The following is a 16,755-nucleotide window of genomic DNA, read 5'->3' as shown; positions in this document are numbered from 1 at the left end:
TTTATTTTCACAAGAGGTAAAAGGAAAAAAAGACCCCCAAAATTTGTAACGCAATTTCTCCTGAGTACGGAAATACCCCATATGTGGGCGTAAAATGCTCTGGGGGCGCATAAGAAGGCTCAGGAGTGAGAGCACACCATGTACATTTGAGGCCGAAATTGGAGATTTGCACAGGGGTGGCTGATTTTACAGCGGTTCTGACATAAATGCAAAAAAATAAATACCCACATGTGACCCCATTTTGGAAACTACACCCCTCACGGAATGTAATAAGGGGTACAGTGAGCATTTACGCCCCACAGGGGTCTGACAGATTTTTGGGACAGTGGTATGTGAAAATGAAAAATAATTTTTTTTTGTTTGCACAGCCCACTGTTCCAAAGATCTGTCAAACACCAGTGGGGTGTAAATGCTCACTGTACCCCTTATTACATTCCGTGAGGGGTGTAGTTTCCAAAATGGGGTCACATGTGGGGGGGTCCACTGTTCTGGCACCACTGGGGGCTTTGTAAATGCACATGGCCCCCGACTTCCATTCCAAACAAATGATCTCTCTAAAAGCTCAATGGCGCTCCTTCTCTTCTGAGCATTGTAGTTCGCTCGCAGTGCACTTGACGTCCAAACATGGGGTATTTCCATACTGAGAAGAAATGGGGTTACAAATTTTGGGGGGCATTTTTTCCTATTACCCTTTGTAAAAAAGTTAAATTTGGGGAAAAACCAGCATTTTAGTGGGAAAATATTTTTTTTTCATTTACACATCCGACTTTAACAAAAAGTTGTCAAACACCTGTGGGGTGTTAAGGCTCACCGTACCCCTTGTTACGTTCCTTGAGGGGTGTTGTTTCCATAATAGTGTGCGATGGGTTTTTTTTTGCTGTCCTGGCACCATAGGGGCTTCCTAAATGGGACATGCCCCCCAAAAACCATTTCAGAAAAACTCACTCTCCTAAATCCCATTGTTGCTCCTTCGCTTCTGAGCCCTCTACTGCGCCCGCCGAACACTTGACATACACATATGAGGTATTTTCTTTCTCGAGAGAAATTGGGTTACAAATTTTGAGAGGATTTTTTTCCTTTTACCCCTTGTAAAAATTCAAAAACTGGGTCTACAAGAACATACCAGTGTAAAAAATGAAGATTTTGAATTTTCTCCTTCAATTTGCTGCTATTCCTGTGAAACACCTAAAGGGTTAACACACTTACTGAATGTCATTTTGAATACTTTGAGGGGTGCAGTTTTTATAATGGGGTCATTTATCAGGTATTTCTAACCAGAAGACCCTTCAAATCCACTTCAAACCTGAACTGGTCCCTGAAAAATTCCGATTTTGAAAATTTTGCCAAAAATTGGAAAATTGTTGCTGAACTTTGAAGCCCTCTGGTGTCTTCCAAAAGTAAAAACTCATCAATTTTATGATGCAAACATAAAGTAGACATATTGTATATGTGAATCAATATATAATTTATTTGGAATATCCATATTCCTTATAAGCAGAGAGCTTCAAAGTTAGAAAAATGCAAAATTTTCAAATTTTTCACCAAGAAAGGATGCAAGTATAGCCGGAAATTTACCACTAACATAAAGTAGAATATGTCACGAAAAAACAATCTCGGAATCAAATTTATAAGTAAAAGCATTCCAGAGTTATTAATGCTTAAAGTGACAGTGGTCAGATTTGAAAAAAATGCTCCCATCCTTAGGGTCATAATGGGCTTCGTCCCCAAGGGGTTAAAGGGGTATTCCAGGAAAAAAACTTTGTTTTTATATCAACTGGCTCCAGAATGTTAAACAGATTTGTAGATTACTTCTGTTAAATTTTTTTAATCCTTTCAATAATTATCAGCTGCTGAAGTTGAGTTGTTGTTTTCTGTCTGGCAACAGTGCTCTCTGCTGACATCTCTGCTTGTCTCGAGAACTGCACAGAGTAGAATAGGTTTGCTATGGGGATTTGCTTCTAAACTGGCCGGTTCCCGAGACACGTGTCATCAGAGAGCACTTAGACAGAAAAAAACACCTCAACTTCAGCAGCTTATAAGTACTAAAGGATTAAGATTTTTTAATAGAAGTAATTTACAAATCTGTTTAACTTTCTGGAGCCCCCCGTGCCTTCCTGCTTGAACACATACTAGTCCTGCTGTGTCCATGCATCATTCCCTATGTCATGGACACACTTCCTTGATTGACAGCTGTGAGCTCAGAGCTGGTGGAAAAATCCTCCCACTGTCAGCTTGTGTCCCGCTACTGTCAGTGAGGACAAGCTGGGAGTTGTAGCTTTGCTAATGCTAGGGGAGATGTGAGCAGACAGTATACTGAGGGAGGGGGCGGAGACCTGCACAGTGAGGCCACGCCCCTCCGTTTGAGAGGAATTCAGACTAGTGAGCTAAATGAAAAGTGTAATAAAAAAAAATAAAGGTGCTAAAAATTCGATGGTCAGGATTAGGTACTGAGTGATATATTTAAAAAAATGTTTTTTTTTGTTGGATCTGATGGGTACACTTTAACATCTGCTTTGCCATTGACTTCAATGTATTTTACTCTGCACTGTGCACACTGCATAAATTCTGCTCGCGGAATTCCGCTGCAGAATTCCGTTCTGCTTGAAGAAAGAACATGTTCATTCTTCTTGCAGAATATGCGAGCAGAAGTCCATTGAAGTCAATGTTACAAAAATTTCCGCTTGAATTACGTGTGGAAATTCCGCACAAAAAATAAAAAAATAAAAAGGGAAATTCCAATTGGTGATTGTAGTCCAGCAAAAAAAAATAAAAGTTTCCTATATATTTTCTCCTCCTATAGGAATCCTTGCTTAAAAATTCTGCAGCAGAATTTCTGTTTTATTCCACACAAAATTTGCACAAAAGTCACGTGTAATTAACACAGAATTCTGCGTTAATTCCACGCAATTATCGTGCAAATTTTGCACAAAAAAAAGGAAATTTTAAGTGAAGATTCCTCTCTTATTCCTCAGTGTGAACGCACTCTTATTCTATGTGCAGAGTCAAAAAGACGTACCCAACCCCCTAAGAGCTGGGAACCCCTTCACTCCCACCAATGGTGAGGGCTTGGCTTCCAGCTGTCAATCACGTAAAGGCAGGGATTGGAGGAGGAGCAAATAGGCATTTCCTTTCAGTCCTCAGCACTTCAGGGGCTTTGGACTTTCTTAGTAATGGGTGCAGCTTATTCATACTCTATGGACAGCCTGGTAAATTTATGTATACAACTCATATATCGTAGCAGCTGTATAGGTAACTCTGTGAGAAACAATTTATAGCCAGTAAAGTGTCAAGATCTTAATCAGTGTCCATTACAAACCCATTGAACATTTATTGTGTGATTTTAGGAACACTAACTTGTGTAGTTGTAGAAAGCCCTGTAGGATGTATCATGCACTTATTAGGCCCAGGGGAAGGGTTTATGAATAGCAAGATCTTTATTCTGCTGAGCGATTATATTGTCCTTTCACATTTCACTCCTGCAAAGTGAATCATATATAGGCTTAGCAGGTCCATTTACTGACATTGGTGTACTACAGAACATATATAGAAGGGGAAAGACAAAAAGAGGAAACCGGGAGGCAGTGCTTCGTGTATTACCCTCTGGGGAATCTAAACATGTGCAGAGGATATAACACCCAGGTAGTTAGTCTGGGTGGCTGCTCACCTTATGTCAGGTAAAATGTGCATATCACCCCTTCCAAGGGCTACCAGATAGTGGAATGATCTACTCAGCCTGATGGTCACAAGAGAGGGGGGACACCCGACCTGTGGTAACTTGAACAATAGAAGAAAAAAGACCAAAGGATCCAGGCGCTGCTTGATCCAAATTAATCCAAAAGATGCAGGAAGGTATAATAATTAAGGAACTTTATTAGTATATCAAAGTAGAGGATGATGACACATTTCGGGGCTGGCTTGCCCCTTCCTCAGATAATCTAAAGAACAACTGGCACCAGCAGGCTTTAAATAACACAAGATGGGGGATGTACAGGTCAGGGGGCGGGATTAGCATGATGTCATTTCCAATAATATATATATATATATATATATATATATATATATATATATATAAAGAGCAGGCTAAAAACAGAACAATCATACTTGCAGTATATCCAATATCCATATATGAACAAAAATATACAGTATACATGTACAGTTCCAATGGCAACTACTACCGCATCCCAGTAGTAGTTAGTCAGCACAAGGCTCCATAGAAGCTTGGCGATAATAGTAAACAAACAAGCCATGTGGGCAGGCTGTCAGCGGTATTGGTAAATAAACAGGCCATGTGTGCAGGCTGTCAGCGGTATTGGTAAATAAACAGGCCATGTATGCAGGTTGTCAGCGGTATTGGTAAATAAACAGGCCATGTGTGCAGGCTGTCAGCGGTATTGGTAAATAAACAGGCCATGTGTGCAGGCTGTCAGCGGTATTGGTAAATAAACAGGCCATGTGTGCAGGCTGTCAGCGGTATTGGTAAATAAACAGGCCATGTATGCAGGTTGTCAGCGGTATTGGTAAATAAACAGGCCATGTGTGCAGGCTGTCAGTGGTATTGGTAAATAAACAGGCCATGTGTGCAGGCTGTCAGCGGTATTGGTAAATAAACAGGCCATGTATGCAGGTTGTCAGCGGTATTGGTAAATAAACAGGCCATGTGTGCAGGCTGTCAGCGGTATTGGTAAATAAACAGGCCATGTATGCAGGTTGTCAGCGGTATTGGTAAATAAACAGGCCATGTGTGCAGGCTGTCAGCGGTATTGGTAAATAAACAGGCCATGTGTGCAGGTTGTCAGCGGTATTGGTAAATAAACAGGCCATGTATGCAGGTTGTCAGCGGTATTGGTAAATAAACAGGCCATGTGTGCAGGCTGTCAGCGGTATTGGTAAATAAACAGGCCATGTATGCAGGTTGTCAGCGGTATTGGTAAATAAACAGGCCATGTGTGCAGGCTGTCAGTGGTATTGGTAAATAAACAGGCCATGTGTGCAGGCTGTCAGCGGTATTGGTAAATAAACAGGCCATGTGTGCAGGCTGTCAGCGGTATTGGTAAATAAACAGGCCATGTGGGCAGGCTGTCAGCGGTATTGGTAAATAAACAGGCCATGTGTGCAGGCTGTCAGCGGGAGCTCTGTGAGTAGTGAATGCCGAAGTCTCCCACTGACATGGGTCTCCACGGATGTGTCGCTAGGCGCGTGGTCACGTGACCTACAGGAATCCAATCTCGCTGTGAAAGGCTTGTCTGCTGACAGAGGTCCATGCTGTGTAAGTTAAAAGGAGACACAATCGCATTGCATCGTGCCTGCTTTCAACTTACACAAGGATCAAGCTTGGGGTTATTTAGTTTAGAATAAAGACATATTAGGAGCGATTTGATCACACTGCACAAATATATGAATGGACAGTACAGAGATCTTTCTAGTGACATTTTCATACCTAGGCCGGTAACCATGACAAGGGGGCATCCTCTACGTCTAGAGGAAAGAAGGTTTCACCATCATCACAGACAGAGATTCTTTACTATAAGAGCAGTGACACTATGGAACTCTATCCACATGAAGTTGTGATGTCTGACTCAATAAACAAGTTCAAGGGGGGACTGGATGTTTTTTCTGGAGCAATATAATTTTACAGGTCATGGATACTAGATTTATGGGGATAGAACGTTTATCCAGGGATTAATTATGATTGCCACATTGGAGTCAGTAAGGAATTTCTTTCTTCATTTGTCACCGGGGGGTCGGGGGTTGTGCCTTCTTCTGGATCAACACACACAATAAGGGTTTAGATTGAACTCTAAGAACTGTTGTCTTTTTTCAAACTTGCAAACTATGTAACTATAGACATTCATTCACCCTAGATCTAGTTTACTACCCTACACCTGCATCGTAATACCCTGGCAAAAGGTGAAGTGGTTTATTGGTAACTTCTGATGTGCATTATTGGTAACCCCCCTCCGCCCGCCCCCCATGAAGAAGACTTGTCTAGTGAAGGTGGATCTTTCGATACTTGCCCAGCTTTTGCCATGTACTGACAGAAACAATAAGTGACTTTCTTTTCTTCTACTTATTATACTGGTTAAAAAAAATGCAAAAAACATATTGTTCACATTAAGATTTATCTATTTTCTTAACCATAGAGAATAATTGGTCCAGCTTTGCCTTTGTGTATAATCTTTTTATAATCTGTATCTTTATTCACCACTAGCCGAATACCCGGCATTGCCCGGTTTTTCCTTTCTAATCCTTGTTTCTTGAGGAAAATCAAGAAAGGAGGAAGCTTTTGACTTTTTATCCCGTTCTCATATCCTGTCATCATATCCCCTCCTCCTATCCCCTCCTCATATCCCGACCTCCTATCTTAACCTCATATCCCGTCCTCATATCCCAACCTCCTATCTCGATCCATATCCAGTCCTCATATCCCGTCCTCATATTTCGACCTCCTATCCCGAACTCCTATCCTGACCTCCTATCCCGAACTCCTATCTTGGCCATATTTCGTCCTCAAATCTCAACCTCATATCCCATCCTCATATCCCGTCCTCATATCCCGACCTCCTATCTGAACCTCATTTCCCGTCCTCCTATCTCGACCTCATATACTGGACTCATATCCCAGCCTCATATCCTGACCTCATATCCCAACCTCATATACTGTCCTCACATCTCATCTTCATATCCCGACCTCATATTCCATCCTCATATCCCGTCCTCATATCCCGACCTCATATGCCATCCTTCTGTCCCATCGTCATATCCTGTCCTCAGGTGGGACTGATTTGTGAGGAAGATATTGTAAACTCAAAATAGAAGGGGACGTGGCTTTGTGGAACTCGACCTCATGTGGGACCCGACCTCATATTCCGTCCTCATATCTCGACCTCATATCCCATCCTCATATTCCGACCTCATATCATGACCTCCTATCTCGACCTCATATCCCATCCTCATATCCCGACCTCCTGTCCTCCTATCTTAACCTCATATCCTGACCTCATATCCCTTCCTCATTTGTGAGATGGGGTGTGGCTTGCAAGCCGGACCAACACATTCACCAGGAGATGCAGGGCGGAGCTTGTAGAGTAAGGTACTGGGAGTCCCATAAACTCGCATGGGACTTGAATCAAAAACCCAACTTGTATATTAGGGTGTAGGTAAGGGTTAATTTAACTATTATATCTTTTTATTTGACATATAAGTAATATGTGTAACAGATATTATTGAAATATCTCCAGCCGTTTGGAAGCTATGCAGAAACATATATTTCCCATAGACTTGAATGGGACTTTAAACAAAAACCCTGACCCTATGTTTGTTGTTGACATATAAGTAACATGTGTATCAAGTTTCATGTTGATATCTTTAGCCGTTTGGACTTGATGCTGGAACATACACACACACACACACATACAGACATACACACATACACACACACACATACACACATAGTATATATATATACTAGCTGAGTACCCGGCGTTGCCTGTTTTTTTCTTCCTAATCCTTGTTGTGGAGGAAAATCAACAGAGGAAGCTTTTGACCTCATATCCCGTCCTCATATATTGTTGTCATATCCCAACTCCATATCCCGTCCTCATATCCTGTCCTCATATCCTGACCTCATATCCTGACCTCCTATCCCGACCTCCTATCCCAACCTCCTATCCCAAACTCCTATCCCATCCTCCTATTTCGACCTCCCATCTCGACCTCCCATCTCGACCTCCTATCCCGATCTCCTATCCCGTCCTCATATTTCGACCTCCTATCACGACCTCCTATCACGACCTCCTATCCTGACCTCCTATCCCGACCTCCTATCCCGACCTCAAATCCAGACCTCCTATCCTGTCCTCGTATGCCGACCTCCTATCTCGACCTCCTATCTCGACCTCCTATCCCGACCTCCTATCCCGACCTCCTATCACGACCTCCTATCCCGGCCTCCTATCTCGACCTCCTATCTCGACCTCCTATCAGACCTCCTATCAGACCTCCTATCCCAACCTACTATCCCGACCTCCTTTCCCATCCTCATATCTCGACCTTCTATCCTGACCTCCTTTCCCGTCCTCATATCTCGACCTCCTATCCCGACTTCCTATCCCGTCCTCCTATCCCGTCCTCCTATCTCGACCTCCTATCGACCTCCTATCTCGACCTCATATCCCGACCTCCTATCCTGACCTCATATCCCATCCTCATATCCCGACCCGTAATATGTGTACCGGGTATTGAAATATCTCCAGCTTTACCGGAAGTTATGTGGGAACATACATTTCCCATTGATTTGCATGGGACTTTAAACAAAAACTCCAACCCTCACATATGGGGAAGTTAAGGGTTAAATTAACTATCGCATATTTTAAGTGGACATATAAGTAACATGTGACCAAGTATTATCGAAATATCTCCAGCCGTTTGGAAGTTATGCAGTAACATATATTTGCAATAGACTTGTATGGGACTTTAAACAAAAACCCTGACCCATACACACACACATAAACACATACACACACACATTGAGTTTTATATATAGATTACAGACTCCCAAGAGTACTTTAGGATATGGCCCGTCAGATCTCCGGCATTATCATAAACGCGTCTCACAATTATCTGGTTCCTTTATGGGTCTTCTATACGTCATCTGATGAGCTTTATGATAAGACTATTCACAGACTCCAGAATTGTTATCTCCTGCCATGATTTACAGAGATGTACAATAATGTAGCAGTAATGTCAAGAAACCTCTTCTTATGTGAAACAACATTTACTTGGTGGACAACGTGTCTATGCTGTGATGGTGAGTGCTGAGGAATTCAGATTAAATTCTCTCCAGAAATAGGGGTGGATACTTTCAAAGGAGGATGCAGGATCATGTATAAAAAGTTTCCCACAGGTTTATAAGGGAATCTGTCCAATGTGCATACATGTTATGTTATAGAGCAGATTGAGGGAAAGTTTTTGAAACGTTTCAGTATCACTTGCCATTTAATGCAAATTTCTGCTCATTCTGGGCTTAGGAGTTCAGTGGGTGGTGCTAGCTATCAGTCCAGACAAGTCAGCTCACTTAGGGCGTGGTGTGCGACCCAAATCTTAGACATATAGAAGAAAACATATAGATAGTCTGCACTCCATAAAACTTCCTATTTATTCCAAGCAATTTAAAAAAGCCATTCCAGCTTAGGATATAGAAAAAATGGAAACGTCAGGAGATAGCAATGGATCTGACATGTTTCGGATCTTTAGAGATCCTTAGTCATAGTCATTTTAATACTTGGAATGACCTACTTATATATGGAATTCCAGGACAAGGAGGAGAAAAGAGGAGTGTCCACACCCCATCCACCATTGCCAGGAGATCTTTTTCTACATACATTAAAGAAACAAAAACATGCAAAAAACATGCGACCAACTTACATATTTGTTATATCAGTAATGTAGAATTAGTCTGTTTAGATTAGAGCAATCCATCATAGAAATCCAATAAACGTCTCTATTGCTGAGTGCTCTTACCCCATCCCTTTCCTGTCATGTCAGGCAGGGAATAGTGCAGTCCTAAGCCCTTCCCCTGCCTACTTGCATTTCTGCCCTAAACAGCGGATCCACAACTGGGCTTTAGTCCATCCATTGGACTAAAGTGCAGAGGTGACAAAAGTGAAAAAAATAAATAAACAGAACTGGAGATTGGGGAAAAAAGGTCAGTATGTGAAGGGTTAACAAGCTATAACAAAGAGATAGGGAACTAGGATACTATACGGCAAGAAAACAAAGTAGTAACAAACAGATATCAGAAAGATATAGCAGCAGGTATATAGCGTATTGATAACAGCCGCAGGACCAAAGCAATATAAGACAGGTATGAGAGAAATTACCAATTAGGTTACCAAGAGATATAGCGGCAGGTTTACCAGGTATGACGGTGAGAGAACATGTAATTGAAGTCAGGACACTATACAGATCAGGATATACTGGTACTTGTACCCCACAAGACTAAACACAGTAAATCAACACCAGGTATAGGGGCTAAGCAAAAAGCAATGGATCAGAGCCCATATTGTGGCAGAGCACAAAACACAAGTCTGAATACAAGACAAAGCCTCAGGACCAAAGCAATATTCGGCAGGTATGAGAGAAATTATCAATTAGGTTACCAAGAGATATAGCGGCAGGTTTACCAGGTATGACGGTGAGAGAACATGTAATTGAAGTCAGGACACTATACAGATCAGGATATACTGGTACTTGTACCCCACAAGACTAAACACAGTAAATCAACACCAGGTATAGGGGCTAAGCAAAAAGCAATGGATCAGAGCCCATATTGTGGCAGAGCACAAAACACAAGTCTGAATACAAGACAAAGCCTCAGGACCAAAGCAATATTCGGCAGGTATGAGAGAAATTATCAATTAGGTTACCAAGAGATATAGCGGTAGATTTACCAGGAATGAAGATGATAGAACATGTAAGGATTCTCTACAGATCAAGAAAACACAGGTTTTGGAACACAAGATTAACATAGTAAAACAACACCGGGTATAGAGGCAAATCAAGAAGCAATGGATCAGGGCCTATACCATGGGGCAACACAAACAGGTCTGAACACAGGTCAAGATACTATACAGATCAGAATTAAAACTCAATAATAAATACAGACAGATCAAAAGATGAGCATGACTAGGCTAAAGGCTAAACTAACGAGTAAGAACTACAAAGCCATGGTTGAAACAAAGTAACAAGTCAGAACAGACACAGACAGGAATGTCATTAAAACTGAACTAAAACAGGAAAAAAGCAAGTGTGCAGCTAAAAGGCTGAGAAGTGATGAAAAACTCCTCCTCAACTGCTGATTGGCCCAGGCCTGTAACTCCCCACTGACCAGAGTGCAGCATGTAAAGCCTAGCCATGTGCGATCGTTACACTTCACTTTTCAGTTTTCAGTTTTTCCATGCCAGAAAAGGAGAAAGGTCCTGGAATACCATATATAAGTAGGAGTTTCCTAGTGTAAACATGGCTACAACAATAGCTCTCTAACGATCTGAAACACATCAGATACATTGCTATCTCCTGAGGTTTCCATTTTATCTGTTTCCTAAGCTGCAATGGCAGCTTTAAATTGTTTGGAATGAACATGGAACTTTATGGAGTGCTGACTACCAACCCATTTTCTTCTAGACAGCTATCATTTTTCACAGTCATACAGAGAGAGCTGCCAATCACTGATAAAGACCGCCCACTGGACTACTAAGCAGATCTTTACATAAATAAATGACAAATTATCTGGGGACATTTCCCACAAAACTATATATCAATCTTCTCAGCTCCTCCTGCTTTATGACATGGGCCCTGCAGATTGGACTGTATTTTCAATGTGCCAGGTTCCCTTTAAGACCTTTTAATTATTTTTACCTTGACAGATCTCTGCTGATACTGTGACACAGTGCTGCGAGACGAAACATTGTCTGACTTTTCAAAGTGCTTCTTCATGCTCGCCAGTCCGCCAGGCATTACGCAGGCTTCCGATTCCTCCAGCATCTAGAAAATTAAAACGATGTAGAAATGTAATCTATTCCCTTCATCTAAAACCAGGGAAACTATCTGATAGATCTGCACATAGGATCTAAAATCTAATAACCAACATCCAGTACATTTTATTGGGAAATAAATGGAAGCTATATCTAAAATGCCTGTAAGATGCATGGAGCCGGTCTCGGAGGTATAAACCAGGCTGCCGGCGCCGCAATGTTTTATATAAAGAAAATGAAGTCAGCGATAACCAATCAGCATAAAACATTCTACATATTCCTGAGCCGGCTAATACCAGGACCATGTGATTACACCCGGAGAAGACAACCTGCCCGGCAGGAGGAAATAGACAGAGAAAATGGCAGGTCTCACATATTACTGCTGACAGCTCCGATGCATCACCTATCACCGTGTCAGGACGACAAGCCATCTACATTTTTTTCATAGCATTTTGATCCAATTTGGTTTTGCCTCTCGAGGGAAGGAAAGTGTTCATAAAACAGAGGAGACGGTGATGAATAAAGAGATGAAGCCTCACTATTCTATCACCGGGGAAAGGAGGGAATCAGATTGATGGGACTCAAAGATGGGTTTATGTATTCTGTAAAAATACAATGTTTGTTACTGATATAAATGCAGGATAGATAGATAGATAGATAGATATAGATAGATAGATAGATAGATAGATAGGAGATAGATAGATAGATAGATAGATAGATCGGAGATAGATAGATAGCTAGATAGATAGATAGATAGATAAATAGATAGATAGATAGATAGATAGGTGAAAGATAGATAGGAGATGGATAGATAGATATGAGATAGATAGATAGATAGATAGATAGATATAAAGGGAATAGATAGATAGATAGACAAGAAATCACTAGCACACCCTTCTCATGCTACACTGTGTATCTATGAGCAGGATTCCTACACCTGTTTGAACCCTTAGGGTACATTCACACTGCACCGCACAGTGAACATTACCATCAGTGTGAATGGCCCTTCCGCAACACCCGTTCACACTGAGGAATTTCAGTGGTGCACAATTCCGCTGCTGAAATTGTTTTGCGCAAAGAAGGAACATGTTCTTTCTTTGCGCGTAAGTCCACAGAATTCTGTGAGCGGAGATTCCACAGTGTGAACATACCCTTAGACTATGTTTACACAATCGAATGTCTGTGTGGAATTCCGCATTAGAATTGCATAAGGTGGAATCCAGCAGCAGAAACATGCTCCTCCTGCAGAATTCCAGATTCCAGAGTCAGCAGAAAGAATAGACTAGTTAATTTCTAACAATAATTTGTATTCCCTTAGTACTAACAGCAGCACAGATGGGGTATTCCACCCCCCGCAAACTGGTAGGACAAATGGAACTTTTATTGATTAATAAACTAATTAATTAATTAACAAAGCAGACCCAAAATAACTAGTATAAAGGAGGGGTCACCCTCTGTCCCCTTGTGTTGTAACAAGAAGAACTAAGAAATAATAGTAATAATAATAATGAGATAACTACTAGGGAGGGAAAGTTGTGCTACTAAGGGAAAACCAATTAGCATTAGAAATTAATGATTCCCTTACGTCCTAACCAGTAGCACAGATGGGGATATGGCAAGCAGAATACCCTATGAGGGAGGGCTCTCATGCCTGACGGCAAATTATACTGACCGCCCAAAGGAAGAGTAATCGGCAACTCTACTATCAAGCCTGTAGTGAGCGATAAAAGTGGAGCGTGAACTCCAGGATGCAGCCTTGCATATGTGTTCCAAAGGAACTAAATTCCTTTCCGCAAAGGAAGTCGATACAGACCTGATAGAATGAGCTCTTACGAACTCAGGAGGCTCCATTTTCTGAGATACCATGGCTTCACGAACAACATATTTTACCCATCTACTAATGGAGGGTTTAGAGGACTTGTGACCCTTTCGGGCCCCTGCAAAAATAATTTGAAGATGAAAGTATGATCCAGGAGGGTTGGATCAGGGACTTGCCATCTTGTAGGTTAGACCACCATCTTAGAGAAGATCGGGTTGCGAAAGACAGGGAGTGGCTCTTGTCAAGGCCAGATGGCCAGTGATTCCAAGTGGCAAGAACCTCTGATTGAAGAGGGCGTAGATGCCAAAGAGCCCAAGGTACCGTATCTGCGGTAGTGAACATAAGTCCCAACATCCGCATGAGATTGAGGATGGACACTCTCTAAGAGATATTGAGCCGATTCCTGAACCTGAGATTTCCTCTCAGGAGTGAGGTAGAATGTCATTGAGATTGTATCGACTATGAAGCCAAGGAACCTCACTGATGTTGTTGGGAGGAAATTGGACTTGGCCCAATTGACTATGCAACCCAGTTGGTGAAGGAACGATACGGCTAGCTGGAGATGTTGGGACAGGTTCATTTGCGATGGAGCTCTGTGGAGCCAATCATCTAGGTAGGGAACTATGCTGAGTCCTTGGAGCCTTAAAGCAGCTACAACTGCCACCACAACTTTGGTAAATGTGTGTGGGGCTGAAGAAATTCCAAACGGGAGGGCTACAAACTGGAGGTGTTTTAGAACTCCCCCTACATGGACAGCGATTCTTAAATACTTCCTGGAAGCAGGATGAATGGGAATATGGATGTAAGCATCCTTTAAGTCCAGGGTAGCCAGGTAATCCCCTGGCGAGATAAGGTTGACCACAGATTGAATAGTTTCCATGCGAAAGCGTTTGCGCTTTACGAACTGATTGAAAAATGTTAGATCTATAATCATCTGCCAGTCTCCCGTTACCTTGGGAACAAGGAAGACTGGGGAATAAATCCCTGCCTCCTGTTCTGGAGTAAGAACCTCTTCCAGGGCACCTTTCTGGATGTACTCCAAAATGTAAGACTCCTTGACTGGAGGAAAAACTCTTGTCTGCACATATCAGGATGGAGGAATTGACATAGCTCTATTAAATAACCATCCAAAAGTTTCTGAGCAATCACTTGTTTTAATTCTTCAATGAATGCGTGCATGGCAGACATATTTGTGGAAATCCACACATACATGTCTTGTACAGTAGATTCCACCTGCTGGGAGGGCAGAGTCTTGGTCCTACAAGATGGACATCTAGAAAATTCATAGGAATCGTCTAGCGGAATATTACAGTCATGGCAAGCGAGATGTTTCCGCTTGGAAAACCCTTTCCCAGAACATAATCTGAGGAAGATATTGATATTATTATTAAAGCAGGCTCAGAGAAAAAAAAATGTAAAAAATAAAGAGATAGAAGACTACTAAAAGCAGTCCAAACTAGGAAGAGAAGATAAGTCACAGTACTTTCCGCAAGGACAGTACAGTAATTACCTTAGGTCTCAAAAAGACAGATACGTGGAAAAAACTATGGATCTGCGGTCAGAGAGACTGAGCTGCGTATTGAAAGGGTTTAAATACCCTTCAAATCTGGCACCTAAAGAGGCTCTGCCCACCTTGCTTTAATAAAAATAGATATAAGTATACAATAATATATGTATATATAGAATAGAAGAAATTTGGAAATTACTTCTATAAAAAATCTTAATCCTTCCAATAGTTATTAGCTTCTGAAGTTTTCTGTCTAACTGCTCAATGATGATGTCACATCCCGGGAGCTGTGCATGATGGGAGAATATCCTCATAGGAACTGCACAGCTCCCGGGACGTGACATCATCATTGAGCAGTTAGTCAGAAAACAACAGCTCAACTTTAGAAGCTACCGTATTTATCGGCGTATAACACGCACTTTTTAGGCTAAAATTTTTAGCCTAAAGTCTATGTGCGTGTTATACGCCGATACCGCCCCAGGAAAGGCAGGGGGAGAGAGGCCTTCCCTGGGGTCTAGAGCCCTGCTGCCGGCCCTTCTCACCCCCTGGCTATCGGCACCGCTGCCCGTTCTGTCCCCCTGACTATCGGTACCGGCGCCCCACTGCCGGCACCGATAGCCAGGGGGAGAGAAGGGGCAGCGGCACCCATTGCCGGCGCCGCTGCCCCGTTGCCTCCCCCCATCCCCGGTGGCATAATTACCTGAGGTGGGTCCGCGCTGCTGCAGGCCTCCGGCGTGCGTCCCCTTCGTCGTCGCTATGCGCTGCACGGCGAGGCGCATGACATCAGTGCGCCGCACCGTGCATAGCAACGACGCAGGGGATGCACGCCGGAGGCCTGCAGCAGCGCGGACCCGACTCAGGTAATTATGCCACCGGAGATGGGGGGAGGCAACGGGGCAGCGGTGCCGGCAATGGGTGCCGCTGCCCCTTCTCTCCCCCTGGCTGTCGGCGCCGCTTCTCTCCCACTGGCTATCGGCGTCGGCAGTGGGGCGCCGGCACCGATAGTCAGGGGGACAGAACGGGCAGCGGCGCCGATAGCCAGGGGGAGAGAAGAGCCGGCAGCAGCGCTCTAGACCCCAGGAAAGGCAGGGGGAGAGAAGCGGGCAGCGACGGCCTCTCTCCCCCTGCCTTTCCTGGGGGTATATCGGGGTATACACGCGCACACATGCACCCTCATTTTACCATGGATATTTGGGTAAAAAACTTTTTTTACCCAAATATCCTTGGTAAAATGAGGGTGCGTGTTATAGGCCGGTGCGTGGTATACCCCGATAAATACGGTAATAACTATTGGAAGGATTAAGATTTTTTAATAGAAGTAATTTACAAATCTGTTTAACTTTCTGGGGCCAGCTGATATATAGAAAAAAGTTTTGGCCTGGAATACCCCTTTAACTTTCTGGCACAAGTTGATTAAAAAAAAAAAAAAATTCAGGGAAGTACCCCTTTAAATGGAACTGAGCTGCAAAACCACACCCAACCTGGAGACAGACTTGGAGCGGTTTATTAAAGAAAGAAGCTTTGCTTTTCTATTCCTGGATAACCCCTTTAAGTAGCCCCCCATGTAATACAAAAAAGTCCAAACCAGCTTGCAGTGTGGAATCGGTGTAAATGACATCTATTACATTAACAGTGAAATACCTGCAGAGACGCCCGTCAGCTCCCTGTTGCCTTTATATAAAAACACAATAATCAGATTTCTTTACATGTTAGCTGTTCATTAAGGAGAGAAAATGACTTTAGTCGTAGAATTTTATTATCTCCTGCCCATAGAGCTGCCAATAGCGCGGCATCCAGCTCCTTCCACTAATCATAATTGGTTTAGCGTGGGGAGTCATGGCCCCTTATTTCTATGTTGATTAGGCAGCTCCTAATGGATTTGGAGTGTATGGAAAGAG

At 42.8% G+C, this 16,755-nt stretch overlaps 1 protein-coding gene across 1 annotated transcript in view; it reads right to left on the bottom strand.

Moving 5' to 3' along the window:
* XIRP2 (xin actin binding repeat containing 2) overlaps positions 1-16,755 on the bottom strand; it is a 468,169-nt gene that overhangs the window by 82,432 nt on the left and 368,982 nt on the right. The window contains exon 6 of the mRNA XM_056534393.1: positions 11,416-11,541. Within this exon, the coding sequence (XP_056390368.1) occupies positions 11,416-11,541 (126 nt within the window). The remainder of the gene's footprint in view (positions 1-11,415; positions 11,542-16,755) is intronic.

Source organism: Hyla sarda, chromosome 8, assembly GCF_029499605.1.
Source record: "Hyla sarda isolate aHylSar1 chromosome 8, aHylSar1.hap1, whole genome shotgun sequence".
Classification (NCBI taxonomy): domain Eukaryota; kingdom Metazoa; phylum Chordata; class Amphibia; order Anura; family Hylidae; genus Hyla; species Hyla sarda.
The sequence above is the reverse complement of the archived record's forward strand: the minus strand, read 5'-3'. Positions and strand labels throughout refer to the sequence as shown.